General features: G+C 42.6%; 2 protein-coding genes across 2 annotated transcripts; one reads left to right on the top strand and one right to left on the bottom strand.

The window, feature by feature from the left end:
* Positions 1-425: 425 nt before the first annotated feature.
* On the top strand, positions 426-2,951 carry LOC141592003 (putative glycosyltransferase At3g07620). Its single transcript, XM_074412539.1, has 4 exons — positions 426-697; positions 1,352-1,584; positions 1,723-2,071; positions 2,285-2,951. Exons 1-4 carry the CDS (start codon positions 440-442, stop codon positions 2,945-2,947), a joined length of 1,503 nt encoding a protein of 500 aa, XP_074268640.1. The 5' UTR covers positions 426-439; the 3' UTR covers positions 2,948-2,951.
* On the bottom strand, positions 2,943-6,230 carry LOC141592004 (CBL-interacting protein kinase 2-like). The gene is made up of 2 exons (XM_074412540.1): positions 6,129-6,230; positions 2,943-4,811 (listed from the first exon to the last, which is right to left on the bottom strand). The coding sequence occupies exon 2, from the start codon at positions 4,439-4,441 to the stop codon at positions 3,149-3,151; it is 1,293 nt and encodes a 430-aa protein (XP_074268641.1). The 5' UTR covers positions 4,442-4,811; positions 6,129-6,230; the 3' UTR covers positions 2,943-3,148.
* Between the last annotated feature and the right edge of the window lie 11,376 nt (positions 6,231-17,606).

Here is a 17,606-nt window from a genome sequence, read left to right as displayed (position 1 = left end):
GTCTTTATAGACTCGAATTTATATATAGTAGGCTTCAGGATGTTACAAATGAGCAAGTGTCCCAAGTTACAAGTTACTTCCTCCATTCAACTCCACTCTACATATTTCTCTTTTATACACTATTCATAATTGTATATTCAATTTCGATTTTCTCTCGATACGTAAGTGGAAATATATTCATGTGTGATCTTGTTTGATTCGTCTTTACGACTACATTAAAAATATCTAATTTTTATAATTTTTGCAAATACGTAACTAATGATATTTAGCGCGTAAAACACGTATTGGCAAACGTGAAAAAAGAAAGTGGTAGAGTGGAGTTGAATGGAGGAAGTACAAGTTACAACTTATATTAACCATGCAAAATATAGTTTCCATAAATAGCATAATATAAGAGTGGTGAGGAAAACAAGGAGTGATGAAGGAAGGGTTGAATATTATGAGGAAGTTGTTCAAGTTACATTCACACATCTTTATTTCTTTATTTGCTTTCTTAGCATTAATTGCTATCATTTTTGAATCTAAAGGTTCAAAGGGTTTGCCTTTTAATCTCTTCCTTTTTCAATCATCAAAATTTCATTATTATGGTGGATTCACAAATCATGCAACAACTTCATCATCTTCTCCTTCTCCTTCCTATCATCCTTTGGCTCATTCTCTTGCCGTTATTCATAATACTTCTACCTTATTCAAATCCGTAAGCTTGCTCTATCTTTCTTATTATTGACTCCTTTTTATTCTTTAAATAAATACACATTTTACGTAATTTTATACTCGTATCATTCATAATCATTCTCACCGAGTAATAACTAGTGATGCAGATGTTAAGTTAGTTTTGCTGGTAAAGTGATGAAAGCTCTTATCCATAGCCTGTGATCGAATCCAACGCCATCTGTCTCATATTCGGCCATACAGCTCCCATTGCACCAAAAAAATCAAGCCATCAATGATACAATACTCATTCGGAGTCGTCAATCATCTACTTAAGACTTAATTTGAACAACATCCTTATTCATAGAAGGCTTTTAGCTTTAAATCTTTTGAATAAACAAGTGAATTTGAGCATATATGATAGCCTATTTATAGACCACGTATAAAAGGTCAGGCACCCTTTTTGCTAGGGTTATAAGCTCGAAGTCTAGAAGACGGTATATAAACTCATAAATAACTCCCACGAGTCTGCTTTATGTGGACGGGGTTCGAACCAGAGACCCTTGTATATTTCACTGAAGCTTAAGCCATTAGACTTCATCCTTTCCAATCCCGTATAAGAAAATTTCTATTGTTGGCCTTTTCCATTGATGTTCTAAGTTTTTGTCCATTACTTTTACTGTTGCATTAATATTGTTAGGAGGAGAAAAGACAAAGAGCTATGGCGAGATTGAGCGACGCAATTGATAATGTGTTAAGAGCAAGGAAGAAAGTCGAAAACATGGAAAATGTGGAACTGGAACTTACAAGAGCAAGGATTTTGATTAAAGAAGCATTTCAAAGTAGAAATGATGCATCATCCATTTCACATCTTGCCGATATTGATTACGCGCCAAAGGGTCCTATATACAAAAATGCTTTTGCTTTTCATAGGTATGGCAAACAATAATTTTCAAATGAGACGGTCTCATAGTCTCATGACAAATCTTATCGTTAAGACACTTGACACAATAGTTAGCTGCTTTTTTTCATTGGTCTTACGATAAAAACTAACATATTTTTATTGTCTAGGAGCTATTTATTAATGGAGAAAATGTTCAAAATATTTATTTACGAAGAAGGGGAGCCACCCTTGTTTCATTATGGTACATGCAAAAACATATACTCAATGGAAGGCATTTTTATCAACACGATGGAGAAGGACACTCAATTTAGAACTCAAAATCCAGACAAAGCTCATGTTTTCTTCCTCCCGTTTAGTGTGGTTATGATACTTGAACACCTTTTCGATCCGATTATCCGTGACAAGGCCGTTTTAGAGCGTACAATTGTTGATTATGTCAATGTTATATCAACTAAGTATCCATATTGGAACAGTAGCCTTGGGGCTGATCACTTCATGCTTTCTTGCCATGATTGGGTATTATGATTTCTCTATATTTTTTATGATGCAATCTTGACAAATAATTCAAAGTTTTTTTGAAAACATCAGCCAGTTTAATTAGTACTATGTACTCCGTAGTTTATATCATTGAGTGGTGACAACTACGACCTAGATTCGAAACCTATTAGCATCAAAATTATCCTACGGGTCTTTTTTTTTTTTTAAATGTTTATTTTTATGCATTTGCAGGGACCTAGAGCAACATGGTACCATCCCCTATTATACTTCCATTCTATACGAGCGTTATGCAATGCTAACACATCCGAGAATTTCAACCCAAGAAAAGACGTACCAATTCCCGAAATCAATCTAGTAACAGGAGAACTTGATGGCCTAACCCATGGCTCGCCCCCATCTGAACGAACCATCCTCGGTTTCTTTGCCGGGCGGTTGCACGGCCACATTAGGCCAGGGCTCCTCACGCATTGGAAAGACCAGGACAGAGACTTGCAAATTTACGAAGAACTCCCTAAGGAACTTTCATACCGCGATATGATGAGTAAAGCCAGGTATTGCATTTGCCCAAGTGGGTTTGAAGTTGCTAGCCCTCGAGTTGTAGAAGCAATATACACAGGCTGTGTTCCGGTGTTGATCTCCCAAAACTACATTCTTCCGTATAGTGATGTTCTAGATTGGGACGAGTTTTCAGTCCGAGTCTCTGTGAGTGAGATACCAAACCTTAAGAAAATATTGATGGACATACCTTATGATAAGTATGTTAAGATGTACGAGGGAGTAAAGCAAGTGCAACGCCATTTTGTTATCAACAATCCTCCCAAGAGATATGATGTTTTTCACATGACTATTCATTCTATTTGGCTTCGACGCTTGAATGTACGTCTTCATAGTTGACCAACAATATACCATATAATTTACACTGCTACATTGTAATACGACAAGTATACATTACTAAGTACAGTAATATAAGAAATACACGCAGTTTCCTGTATTACACAAGTACATTAGTATGATTTTTTTCATAGAAATTTAGATGCAATAGATAAACTAAGGTAGGGAAAGAGCAGGCTCGAAAATAGGAAGAAGAGGTGATGACTATGTCTCCTGCTCACCTTGCCATGTCCAAATGATGTCCTTAAGAGCTGGTCTCATCTCCTGTCTCACAACCTTCAAATACTCTAGAGTATCGCCTCCCAATTTCTTCAACTCTATCATGTGAAAAGTCGGGGTGACCTCGAAGATTTCAGCATCAAAACACAAAATCCCCTTTCTTCCTTCTTTACATCCTTCAAATCTCATAATTCCGCCATTTTTCTTCTTCACTTTAAGCTTCAACTTCTTGGATATGTCTTCAAGCTTAGAAATGATTGTCAAGGCAGTCTCCCTTGCGCTAAACCTCACCTCCTTTTTCTGGCTTTTGTCCTCAAACAAACCTGACAAGTCAAAACCTTCTGAGAAGGAGATGATGTCGAAAGCATTCAGGTTATAACAAGGGCCAAACATGGAATCATCATCTTGCACAGATCCTGTCTTATATGCGTCACTCTCATGCCGATTTTCCAAGAGTTTAGAATCAAACCCTTTTCGGAACCAAGAATTCTCCATTATCTTGGCAATGGAAATCCTGGTTTTCGGGTTTGGGTCCATGATCTTCAGCAACAACCTCTTTACATCCGATGGGAACATATTCGGGAATTTGAATTCCGCCTTGCCAATCTTCTTATACATCTCTATCAAATTCGAATCTTGGAACGGCAAATACCCAGCTAACAACACAAACAAGACCACCCCACAGGACCATATATCAGCTTTTGCTCCATCATACCCTTTCCTATGAATTACCTCTGGTGCCACATAAGCAGGAGTCCCACACATTGTGTGCAGCAGCCCGTCTTGCCGTCTGGACTCTGCTAATGCACTGAGCCCAAAGTCGGTAATCTTCAGATCCTCATTCTGATCCAGAAGCAAGTTTTCTGGCTTCAAATCTCGGTGATACACGCCTCGGCTATGACAATAATCAACTGCACTAATCAACTGTTGAAAATACTTCCTAGCAATATCACCTTTAATCTTACCTCTGGCTACCTTATCAAAGAGCTCCCCGCCTCTAACATGCTCCATCACAATATATATCTTTGCTTTACTAGCCATGACTTCATATAATTGCACTACATGAGGGTGCCTAACAAGTCTCATCACTGAAATTTCCCGCTTAATTTGCTCAATCATTCCAACTTTCAGAACCTTCTCTTTGTCGACAACCTTGATTGCCACATTTGCTCCAGTCTCAATGTTTCGAGCCTGATAGACCTTTGCAAAAGTACCGTGCCCGAGTATCTTTCCTTGCTCATACCGCTGCATTAGGACACTACCCTTTTTATCCCCCATCTAGTTGACTCAAATATTTACAGACAAATAATATTTAACATTTATATGTACAGTATTTAATCAGCTCTATGTTGAACACAGTCAAGGTCAACCATCTTCACAGAGCTCATATGTAGATATAAGAAAATCTGCGATATTTCTGGCAACAGTGGGCATGAACGCCTTGAAACAGATTACAGTTCTTGTGTTGTGATAGTTATTATCTGTGGTAGATAAGGGTAGGTTTAGTAGAGATGGATACAAAGTGAATTCAGACTGAGAATCCTTTGATGTCAAGCACATCTTTTCCGCATTCCCTGTTATCTTTTTTGGGAAAACTGGGAAGGGGAAAGTTGAGATTTTGCGACTTAGGCAGAAACTCGAATATCGCCTGTAAAACAGATAGAAAAGCTTCAGTCAGTGGAGAAAAATATTGATTGGACCTCAACCATCACCTATAGCCTATAGGTGATGTGATGGTTGAGGCCAAACGATTATATTTAATATCCTAATAAAAAAAAGAAAAGAGTCTTATTTAGGATCATGAAAGGATAATTTGGTTGGTCTCACATATGACACTGTCTCAGTATTGTCTCATATACCGTCATACAGAGCAAGTTTTTCTTAGAAACACTCGGGATGACAAATATTGATATCGTTAGATGGATTAAGCTGAAACAAAACATCTAAAAAAATGAAAAATAATGCTTGATATTGACACACACACACCATCAAAATTTAAAATAAAAATAAAAAAGAGTCCCTTTCAGGAATAGCTATACTAAGGCTATGTATCATATATTGCCAAATGCCAGCTAAAAACATGTGGCAGAAAATAGGTAGTTAATCAGTAATCAATCATTCAGAATGTCCGGTTTGCGTCGTCTTCAAGTGGGGAAGACCATCTGCACGGTGCAATCATTCTCCATGTTAGGTATCTTTGGATCCTGTCATCACCAAATTTGTGATATGGGTTTGGCCCGATTTGGTAGAAATCAATGTCAGATCACTGTCTTAATTCCTTCATGGTTGCTGGTTAACCGATTTCAACATTAACCACTAATTTCTCTGAATATGCGTACATGAACGAAACAAGACTTGTTATGTTTGTGACTTTATGCAGTGATCGAGTCAGGAGATTATAGGGGACTACCGCCATCCTGGACCTTGAATAAACATTATTTATGCCTTTTTGTAATCACAAAATAGGGCTTGTCAAAGTGGTCTTCTTACCTACCAAACATGTCTGTGCCTAGTGGTTAAGATGAATCTCGGCTCCTGTTGAGGACATTAAAGTCCAATGTTCGAATCCCCCTTGCCATTTATTGTTATACCTTACTATTTTAGCCCCTAGCCATATTTTCTAGTTCCGCCACCAATATTTTCATATTGAGTTATGCCCTCTAATACTTATTAAAACACATCATATAGCCAATGATTATGAAATCTGTATGGGTCTTCTATTTTCCCCTTTTTTAACATAATGAAACAATTAGCAACGGCCTAGAATAAGGGATAATCTTACAATAAACAAGGAGCCGTAATTTTCATGAACCAACATTATAAATTATTGGGAAAAAAAGGCAAAGCACAAAACTTGCAAATGAAATGCAAGGAAATACAAGAAAACATAGAAAAGTAATGAAATAGTTCATGATAATGTGAATATAATAGAACTCATTTACAGGAAAAAGCGAGATATATTTACCTTGAAAATTTTGGATGAATTAGTAGTGAGAGCTTTCAAGTTGGGATCAGAAGGTGAATACACAACACAGGCAAATTATAAGGCAATATATTTTGGTGCAATGAACAAAAGGTTAGAGACCTAACTCATGCGTTTTATAGGCCGTTGTCCATTTCATACCCTCCATTGCATGTGACAAATGGGTCAACCGGGTCGGGTGCAAATTGGGTCGTGTTATTTTGGGAGACTTCGGACATAGTCGAGTCATTTGTGGGTCTCTTAGTATCAAGTTATATAGGGATAATGAATAATGTGCAATAATAAAGATTTGGGTCGAGTTATATTGACCAGGCCAATTCGGGTTAGAGGTCAAACTCGGGCCTGAGTTTGGCCATTGCATCGGATACGGGTATGGTTATTCGGGTGGTATCGATTCGGGCAATTTCACCCTCTTCTCGACTCGGTAGTGTTTAAAAAAAACCATAAATATTTATTTGTCCGATTAAAAAAGGGTGATACTCTTTCATGGACATGATTTACTCAATTATGAACATATTTGACCATTTTTCGCTTTCCAATTCAAAACCTTTTCTTAATTTTGCTCTCACTTAATTAGCCCTCTCAATTCCAACCATCACCCAACAACCACATTCCATATCCTGCACCACCGCCCCTGGCCGACATACACACCTCACCATAGCCTAGACTCCTAGAAGAGACCCACCCGCGTCCCCCTCCATCCAAGACCCGCCACCCTTCCTCACGGACCTCAGCAGGCCTCGACCCAGAATTTCTGCCCCACCCAGATACCTGTCACCACCCTCGCCTCTCTCTCTAGTCTGACTACCCCATCCGTCGTTGTAACACCCCCTTCTTACCCGGCCGAGGTAATTAGGAGATGTTGCCGTCTCGGTTTCCCGAGACGGTAAATCGGAGATACGATAAAGAAAACATTTATTATAAACAACTAGTTTAGCGATTACAAACCATTAACTAATGAATAAAATGCAACTCGTAGCTACTATACTCATCTAACTAACTATACACATCTCGTGACTCATCAAGCTCGTCCCGTCTCCCGCGTACTATCCTAACAACCTGTGTCTAACCTGCTCCCCATATGACCAAAGGACATCATATGGATCAACACAGGTCACCCCAAGAGAGACATGTGACAAAGCACAGACACAACAAACGTTAGTTTCAATAGACAAACAAAAGATGACACGACTCAAGTGTGAACATGCAACATGACTACTAATGTGAATGAGATACTATCAAATCACCACCACTATGGTACCGGGATACGCCCAGGCATACCGACAACCACACGGGTACCCAGGACATGTCCAGACATACCAACAAGGCAACAACCACAAACAGGTACCGAGACACGCCCAGACGTACCGGGTCCGGAAGCCAACCGGATCCTCTGCCAGACGTCGTGTCTCAACCACACGAGTCCCTCCGTAACTCAAGCCATTAATGTACACATCCCTCTTAAAGTGGGAAGCTCCAAGATGCGACTTAAGCGTAAGGCGGTCTCCCAACCGTCTTACGCCTCCAAATCAACAACGACAATAATACAACGATAACAACAACAAATCCTCCAACATATGATAATGACCAATACATGAACCACAACCAACATATCATAATCATCCTCTTAATGATGCAATTACCACTAAACATGTTATAATGCAAATGTGCTAATTATGCAAAGCTAACTACAACATCAACATTATTGAAACCGAGTAGGATTAACCTACCTTTTAGCAATCTCCTCAAGCTACTCGAATCTGGACCGAAACCGTCTTAAAGAACCGTCTCATCCTATACAAATCACATAATAACTATCACAATACATCCTATACTAATATACACTACAAAGCCCCTTACTACTACCCCTTAATTACCCTAAATACACATACTAATTACTAATTAATTACCCATGATAAATTCCCCCAAAAGTTAGGATTTAAAGACTAGAAAAAGAGAGATCTTTACTTACTAGGTGAAGAAGATGAAAAGGAAGGTGGTAGATCTTTTAATCCAAGCTTGAATCCCAAGTGGAAGGTGCTTGTGAGGGTTTTAGGGAGAGGGGAGGGACTTTGGAGAGATAAGGAGGAAGGTGGAAATGATTTTAGGGTTAGGGGAGAGAGGGATTAAATCCCGTCTTCTGAAAACAGCAGCACTCGACCGAGTGCCGAGTCCACTCGGTCGAGTGAACTCACTCGGCCGAGTAGCACTCCACTCGGTCGAGTAGCACTCCACTCGGTCGAGTGTACCTTTCACTTGACCGGGTAAACCCACTCGATCCGCTGCAACACCACACGGTCTAGTGTAAGGCTATCCTTTCCTTCCGAGTGCTCTCTTATCGGTCTAAACTTCTTCTCACGCGTCCCAAGGTCTAAGTACGGGTCCCACAAAGGCCGGGTATTACAATCTTCCCTCCTTAAAATGAACTTCGTCCTCGAAGTTTGCCTCACCCTCACTTATCATTCACCCTTCCTTACGTCTCATTCGAGTCATGCCTCACTCCATATCTCTTCCTCAAGCATTCACTCGTCTCTCTCGCTAATGCTCACACCTAGTTCTTTATCGTACGTGCTCTTTTATGTTCTCATGCTCTTTCTTATTCCTAAATGTTACATTCACTCCCCCCTAAAAGAGAACTTCGTCCCAAAGTTTGCCACTCGATCACTTGCAAGAAGGATTCTCTTATTCACATGATCATGCATGTACTCTTATCTATCCTTTGTATCATATCATCTCACTCTAGATGCCGCGAGACTCGATCATGTATAAGACTCATATAATTCTCACTTATGCTTACTGATTACCGCATTATTAAAAATCTTACTAAACAAGTTAGACCTCATCCATCAACTAACGTGTCTGTACCACCGCATACAAAACGACACAAGTTATTGTAAATAACTCATTTCAATTCATTCATTAACGATTTCTACGTTTACACAACTACTATGGGCCGGTAGGGTCATAAAACGGGAGTGCTCAATCCACGTTGGTTCAAAACCATCCAAACAGTGTCAAAACGGCCCACTCGGTCGAGTGGATACTTACTCGGTCAAGTGGAGGTGGCACTCGGTCGAGTGAGAGGGTCGCTCGGTCGAATGCAGGCTCTTACAGAAAGTTCCCAGGGTCTGATTTCGGATCACTCGATCGAGTGAGAGGGGACACTCGGTCGAGCGAACCGCTACTCGGTCGAGTGAAAATGGGACTCGGCCGAGTGTTACCTGATAGTCCAAAATCCGGCCTTTCATGGTCTCTAAACTTACCTATGGTCGATCATACTTGCAAAAAGGGTCTCAATGGTGATCATAGCATCATCCCACCATACAACATCTACTAGGTTTTGGCCTTATGGCCGAGTTTACAACGCAAGAAAAGCAAATTGTTCGAGACTCAACCGACACAAGGTCACACAAGTTTCTACATGAGTGGATAAAACTAAGAAGATGACTTCCTCCTCTTGCCAAGCTTCTTCACCCACCGAACCAGGGCTCCTTGGTTGTTTACGGGTGACTCCTCCCTCCACGTGTTAAGCTCTTCACTTCTTGTATCGCCCGAGGTATCCATCGTTGGATCTTCTACAATTGCGTTGACATAGCGGCCGTGATACTCCATAAGTCCCGGTGCCCTACTAGATACTCCACCTCCACTCCCGCTTCCATAGAAAACATTGCCCCCACCCTCGTGAGAGACACCTCCCACCTCCTCTTGGTACGAACTATCCACATTACCTTGGTAATCACCACCCACATTCTCTTGGTAGCCTCCACTTTGGTGCGTATCATTAAAGAAACTCCCGGTGGTATAGTGGGGTCCCGCCCAAGGACCAAGCAAGTGTCCGTCACCGTGAGGAATCATGTGACCCTAATCCGACGGTTGAATACCATAAGCTTTGAATACTCCGGAATTGTCCCCATACCCGGACCAGAAACTAGGGCATTCGGTCGGCCTTACCCGTTGGTTATAGGTGAACTCATGCATATCTCTTAGGACCAAGGAGTTGTTCACTCTCTCAACTAGGCCCGCTATAGGGTATTGGTAACCATAAGCCGGCGGTGTTTGGCTGTATCCTCCAGTGAAAGACGGCATGTGCGTGGAGTGTCGGTGAGGGTCATGGTGCGGTGAAGGCTCGTGCATGAAAGAAGAGGACGGGACGTAAGTAGAGTGTCTAGGGTGATCAAAGGGCGGCGAGGGTATGGGCACATAGGAGGACGATGGGGCATGTGGGGAAGTCCTAAGGGGATCGAAAAGGAGTTGCGGGGTTGGTTCCCCTCGTACCGCTTCATCATCAAGAGTGTAAGTAAGACTTTGGGGAATGAGGTAGGATCTGGCCGGAGGACGAGGTGGTGTTAGCTCGGGTAGGTGGGATGTTTCGGGCAATCTCCCGTTTGCGGGAAGCTTAATGTATAAGTCCGTGTTCACCCTTCATGAGTATGTACCCCTTTTTGTCTTTCCTATCCACGATCCAAAACATGCCCTTCATGTAGGAAATGTCGAAGTATGGCACCTCCGTACTCATGGGTCTATCAATTGCCCCTGGTTCATAACCCAAGAGGTTCTTGGCTAGCCTAGTCACTAGGGCGCCACAATCAAAGGAGCATTTGTCGGACTTGGTCATCCTTTCAAAAGCTAAGCATACCATAGACACGGGGCTAAAGTAAAAACGCCTCTCATAGTATGGATTGAGGTAAGAGCTTAGAAGTATTACTTCCGAGGAATTGAGTTTACTAGGGTCCTTTCTCCCGTAAAGGAGGTTGGTCAAAAGGCGAAGGAAAATTTTCAAAACGGGGTATCCCACATCATTTATTTTTATGGCACTAACGTCGGTATTGTGGTTACCCGTGTAAAGGTTGATGTATTTCGTGGCTTTCATTTCCGTCCTCGCCTTGTCAAGGGTATGGGAGGTCCTTTTTCCTACACCTAGCCGCTCCGCAAAGACATCACTAAATAGGTGAAAGGAGGTGTTCTTGAGTCGGAAGCTCACGGTGTAGTCTTTTGAATTGTAGAGGAAGGAGCTCAAAAATTCTAAGGTACGGGTACGGTAGCTTATTTCTGCTAAGTTATATAATCCCTCCATTCCAAGCATGCTAAAGAAATCATGAACTTGCGCCTATATCCCCAAGGCTTCTAACGCATTCTCCGATACACACCTAGTGGCGTTCATACGTCTCTCGGTGAGGGCTAGGAAGGTATTCCTATGGGGTTCGCTCTCAAATTCTAACCCCGGGTATCCTGGATGGGTAAAGGCGGGTGGTGCCTCCTGTTCAGGTTGGGGTTGACGGTTATTTCTCCCACGATTGCTCCTCGTGTTCCTTGACATGCTACAAGAAAATTCACACACAAGACATAGAAGGAAAGATGAGACTTGTGACTAACTTTGTAACACCCCCTTCTTACCCGGCCGAGGTAATTGGGAGATGTTACCATCTTGGTTTCCCGAGGCGGTAAATCGGAGATACGATAAAGAAAACATGTATTATAAACAACTAGTTTAGCGATTACAACCCATTAACTAATAAATAAAATACAACTCGTAGCTACTATACTCATCTAACTAACTATACACATCTCGTGACACATCAAGCTCGTCCCGTCTCCCGCGTACTATCCAAACAACCTGTGTCTAACCTACTTCCCATATGACCAAAGGACATCATATGGATCAACACAGGCCACCCCAAGAGAAACTGGTGACAAAGCACAGACACGACAAATATCAGTTTCAATAGACAAACAAAAGATGACACTACTCAAGTGTGAACATGCAACATGACTACTAATGTGAATGAGATACTATCAAACCACCACCACTACGGTACCGGGACACGCCTAGGCATACCGACAACCACACGGGTACCGGGACATGCCCAGACATACCAAAAACCACAAATAGGTACCGGGACATTGTGGACATGGGCCCACCTGCGTATGGCCAGCCGATCTGTGGACAATGGCAACGGTCTTTTTTGAAAGCCACGCTCGGCGGCGTAAAGGTGCTTTCGACCGGATCGTTTTAGATCGGTCGGCTTCGTCTCGGTAAGGGTCTCGAAACGATTAGAGATGTTCGGAGTCGCCACCAAGCATTTGTGGGATGCCTGGAACCCGTTCGAATTCCACTTTATACCTCGGTCAAATAGAAGCACAAAGCAGCGTTTGACATAGGTACTAAAGATAAGGAAATCGTCCCTCTTTAGCATCCTATCTCTAGAATGACTCTCGTACGCCCTGGATAAGGTCGTCCACTATCCAAAGTTTCTGAGTAAGAGGTGAAGGTACGTATTGGGAAGCCCTTTAATCAGACACCCAATCCCGCCCGCATTTAGCGGCCTCTACTGATCGATCTTGGTTGGTTGAATGCAAAAGTTGATAAGATGGTTTAAATGCATGAATGCGCATCCAATGATTTAAACCTAACATGTGAGAGCTTTCTAAGTCGGTTGATTTAATCCAAGTATCATGTATAAGATGTCGAGTTGGATTAATGATTGATTTGCATGCAAGACAGAAATTAGACATTCATTTACCGTATTAGGTTTAGGGTGCATAACATGATCCATTTGTCTTAGTAAGGCATTTTGCAAATATGGTTTTGGATAATCAAATAGTCATCTGATCCGTCCTATATCCGGGCTAACCGGAGTCGGGATCGTCCTAGACTAATGCCGGAAGGGAACAGGCTCTGTACCAGACGGCTATAAGAGGCGCGAGCCAGCCGGCGGTGTAAGGGGCCTCCCTCTGGTTTTGAAAATGAGAAATGGGGAGCCTGTTTAGGCGCGGGTTAGCCCACGGTTTATGTGCCGTGTTCTGACCTTTTAGAAAACGTTATAAAACGTGTTGAAAATGGGTATTTGAACCCGGTTTGGTTTTGAAAGGTTCGTTTAGACCGCATTTGTTGATTTGAAGAACTGGACTCGAATAACCATCATTATTTGATAATATTCGGTGTCGGGTTCGATTTGTCAAACTTGACATGAATAGTTTTGAAAATGATTTTGGACTAATTGTTTTAAGTCCATTTGAATGTCATTAGTCGATACTCGTCATCGTACCCGGGTTAAAATCCGGCATGGTATGTAGAACCAAGGACGATTTTGTGTTGGTGACTAATATACTTGTTTGAAAATGTAAAGAAATGAAATAAAAGGCTTTAAAATACCTTTTAAATGTCATTAACCAAATATTATCACCGAAACACGGATTTAACCGTCATGGTATGAAGAACCAAGGGTGAAAAATGCTTTATGGTTAAAACATGTGAAATGAAATAAAAATGGTTCGAAAATACTTGAAATGGTGAAAACCGATTACAAATATGAAAAATGGATTAAGGGAAATGACGAGAACAAACACGGTTGATTTCTGGTCTGAGTACCCCATTTAGGCGCGAGCCAGTTGGCGACCTAAGGGGCTTCTGCCTCAGACCAAAAATCAGTTTTGGCTCGTTTATTCCATGTTTTGGTTCATGTTATGCATGTTTTAGCATGTTAGAGTCATGAAACAAATGAATACATAATAAAAGAGGATTTTTACACCCTCATACTTACATGTTTGGTTATGACGAGTGACCGACGTAAGTGTAACAACTCGTTTGATCGGAAAAAACTCGGTTTAAAACCGTTTTGGTAAGTAAAAGAGTGTTTTAAAAGTTTAGTGATGGTGTAGTGGTCGAAATGGTCGGTCAAGTGATTTAATGCACGATGACGGTACCAAACAATGTGTAAGGCTCGTATTTACGATCGGTAGGTCGTAAATACGCGTCGGGTTGTGACTTAAGAAGTCGAGTCGAGAATTTTAAGGGATAAAAGAGGGGGCGGACACTCGCGTAAGTCTCAAATGGGTGGCGTTTGAGGGGTATTTATAGGAGAATGAGTGGTTGTGTGAGTTTTGAGCGACGTGGCCACCTGGGCTGCTCAAAGAGGCGCGAGCCACGTTGCGGGTCTTCGAGCTGTGTTGTCGCTTTCACAACAAACGCAATCATGATTTGTTCTATCCTAGGATTTGTAGTCATATGTTTGGTACTTGACCATTCATAAATCCGGGAAATCTTAGCATAGAAGGTTTGAAATGTTTTGGTTTTTGTGTTTGACTCGGTTTGACTCGTTGTTGGAGTCGGGATTTGAATTTTCGAGTCGGTTTTTGGTCCGGTGTCGGTTTTGACTCTAGTTAGTTTCATTGCGACCCCGTCGCCGTGCATTAAACACTCCAGGTATTTTTGAAATGTTTTGTTTTCGAAATCGTTTTAAGTTTTCTGACGTAAAGTTGTACACAAACTGTCGATCAAACGCTGCGATCCCAAAACATGTTGCAGTCCGATAATCATCGGGTGTTTGTTGGAGTCTCGGCGACATCGGGTATCTACAGAGCCCCCACTTTGACTGAGGCTTGGACAGGGCGAAAGTCAAAGTAGAGTCCCCAGGTCAATCGAAGATTACAACCTGAAGACCCAAGCGACGTCGAGGCGGCTCGAAAGGATTCGGGCCAAGGACCTGCCGTCGGGAAGGGCGACGCCAAGGCGACTCGAGGGTACGAGCCAAGGACCTGTCGTCGGGAACAGTTTAGAGTCTGTCGACTGTCCGTGTGGGTCGTTTAAAGTCCGTTAGACTACGTATAAAGGCTCGCCAGCCATAAGAAGGAGTCATACCTGAGGCATATTCGGATATGTCCTTGCGCGTTTGCGGATAAAGGCTCGCCAGCTGTGGTGCGTATGTGAGGAGGGCTCGCCAGCCACGATGCATTGTAAGGCTCGCCAGCCGTGGTAAGGAAATGTACCCGAGGCATCTTCGGGATGTGTCCTTGAAGGGGTGCGGACAAAGGCTCGCCAGCCATGACAAGGAAATGTACCCGAGGCATCTTCGGGATGTATCCTTGATGTTTGCGGACAAAGGATCGCCAGCCATAACAAGGAAATGTACCCGAGGCATCTTCGGGATGTGTCCTTGAAGGGGTGCGGATAAAGGCTCGCCAACCATGACAAGGAAATGTACCCGAGGCATCTTCGGGATGTATCCCTGATGTTTGCGGACAAAGGCTCGCCAGCCATAACAAGAAAATGTACCCGAGGCATCTTCGGGATGTGTCCTTGAATGTTTGCGGACAAAGGCTCGCCAGCCATGGTAATGGTCGGTTAATGGACCATGGGAATAGCCGCGTCGAATGGGCTTGTTTTGAAAGTAGCGAACTCGTGATGCCGCTGTGGAAATAGTGAGTATGGATTTTCACTATCGCTGTTTTTGGGATGAGCGGGTTCCGCGGGGAAGCCCCCTGCTGGTATTTGAAGGAATAGTGAATTTGGAATCTTCACTATTGGTCGCTCTTCTTTGAATTTGAGATGGCGGTTTTGATCGCCGCTTGTTTGAATTTTGAAGGAAAATAGCAAATTTTAAATCTGCTGTTTCATTTGAAGTGACGGTTTATGTGCCGCCGTTGACGTTTGATGGAAATAGTTAATTTTGAATCTTCACTATTAATTGAAGTGACGGTTTATGTGCCGCCGTTGACATTTGATAGAAATAGTGAATTTTGAATCTTCACTATTAATTGAAGTGACGGTTTATGTGCCGCCGTTGACATATGTGGTGAAAATAGTGGAATTCTATTTCCAACTATTATTTTGAAATTGATGGTTTGTGTGCCACTGTTGCTTGAAAATTGGAGAAATAGCGGTTTTTGAATTTTCGCTATTATTTTTGAAATTGACGGTTTTAATTGCCGTCGTTCGGATTTTGAGGAAATAGCGATTTTGAATTTTCGCAATTATTTTGAAATTGAAGGAAAATAGCGAATTTTATTTCACCATTATTTTTGAAGTTGGCGGTTTTGATCACCGTTTGCTTGAAATGTTTTGAAAATAGCGAATTTGAATTTTCACTATTTGGCTTTGTTTGTTTTTGAGGAAATGACGACATTCAATATCGTCAACGAAAATCCGAATTTGTTGTGTGGAAATTGGGCCAAAGCCCAAATTTCGCTGAAAAAGCAAAGGGGAGGCCTGGTTTAGGCGCGAGCCATCTGGCGATGGAAGCCAGCTTCCCTTTTTTCTGTTAAAAAGACGCGAGGTTGAGCTGCAGATGATTCATTATTCATCTTCAACCTCAAAATCCCGCAAAATCGCCATTGAAGGACCTTCTAGCTTGCCCCTATTTGTGCCATTATCAACAATGTCATCTCAAGGTATGTATTTCCTCTTGAATCCTTTCAAATTTGTTGATCTTCAGCTTGATTAAGTTAGGGCGAAATTTTGCCCTAAAAATCGAATTGGGCGTTTTTGATTGAGCCAATTTCGAGTGAAATTGATGTTTGCATTAGGTTAGAAACCTGTTTAGGAGTATAGGGGTGCTTTTAGTTTGCATTTTGGTCCCCGTTCCCGCTCCCTATGCTCGAAAAACGTGAGTGAGGCGAGAAACCGCCTCATTTTGCAATGCCAAGTTTATTTGCTTGGGTAGTGGGTCCCACTAGGTTGCATTGTAGTTGGGAAAACCCGTATTTGCCATCTAAGGACCTTCGTTGGATGTTTGTGGGCAAAATTGGATTTTTGCCTTTTGCGACGGTCTTACGTCTGATAAAACAAGCGCCTGTTTGGGCTTGAATTGAGTCAGTTTGCCTTGAAATGGACCTTATTGGTATTTTAGGTCACCTTGAGGCGTGATAAAATCACGTTTGCCTTTTTGCGGTCGTTTTTGAATTTTGACCGGTTTGGGCTCAAATTAGCGTATGAATTGCCTTTTTGAGCCGTAGAGAAATACCCCATTGTGTCGGGAATGCAAAATCCCCATTGTGTCGGGAATGCAAAATCCCCATTGTGTCGGGAACGTATTTTGGGTTGTAGGCGGACCTTGTATGGGTCTTGAAATGCCGTTTTTGTGGTTTTGAGTCGTCTTTTGCTTGAAAAGAGGGGCGGGTCGTTTTTATGTTTTTTTTTTGTGAATGGTTTGGGGCGGGATTGCCCCTTGTTTTTGTATTGCAGGCTATGTTTTTTTGTTTTTGGATTTATCCATTTCACGCCGTCATAATGCCGAAATTCCGGCCGACACTTTTTTGTTTGTAGGAGAGTGTTCGGGACAGACTGGGTCTAACGCTGCGACTCTAGAGGAGTTGTTCGGGTCGGGCCCGGTTAGTACTCCGGTTAGCACGCCCGCCGTGGTTGTGGAGGACGTTACTGAGGAGAAGAGACCTCCTGAGCAGACTGTTGGGGCCGCGGGGGCCACCGAGGAGCGTGAGGTGCCCGTTGTTGGGGCCACTGTCACTGGGAGAGCTCAGAGCGGGTCCGAGGCTGGTACCTCTGGGAGGAGGGTTTCTTCGAGGGAGCGACGTCCTCGGGCGACTAGGCGGTTGTTGCGGGACGTCAACAGGGTCGTTGAGTTGGGCCCTATCCACCACGTTGAGTCTCGCGGTCACAAGAGGCGGAGAGCAGAGACAGCCGAGGAGGATGCTGACGTCGCGAGCTGGAGAGCCAGGCGAGTTACG

Source organism: Silene latifolia, chromosome 7 (assembly GCF_048544455.1).
Source record: "Silene latifolia isolate original U9 population chromosome 7, ASM4854445v1, whole genome shotgun sequence".
Taxonomy (NCBI): domain Eukaryota; kingdom Viridiplantae; phylum Streptophyta; class Magnoliopsida; order Caryophyllales; family Caryophyllaceae; genus Silene; species Silene latifolia.
This window is presented reverse-complemented; position numbering and strand designations above follow the sequence as displayed.

Coding starts and splice junctions, on each gene's coding strand:
- LOC141592003 (XM_074412539.1), top strand. CDS start 440: ATGAGGAAGTTGTTCAAGTTACATTCACACATCTTTATTTCTTTATTT. Junction 698..1,351: donor CTTCTACCTTATTCAAATCC/GTAAGCTTGCTC, acceptor TAATATTGTTAG/GAGGAGAAAAGACAAAGAGC. Junction 2,072..2,284: donor TGCTTTCTTGCCATGATTGG/GTATTATGATTT, acceptor ATGCATTTGCAG/GGACCTAGAGCAACATGGTA.
- LOC141592004 (XM_074412540.1), bottom strand. CDS start 4,441: ATGGGGGATAAAAAGGGTAGTGTCCTAATGCAGCGGTATGAGCAAGGA.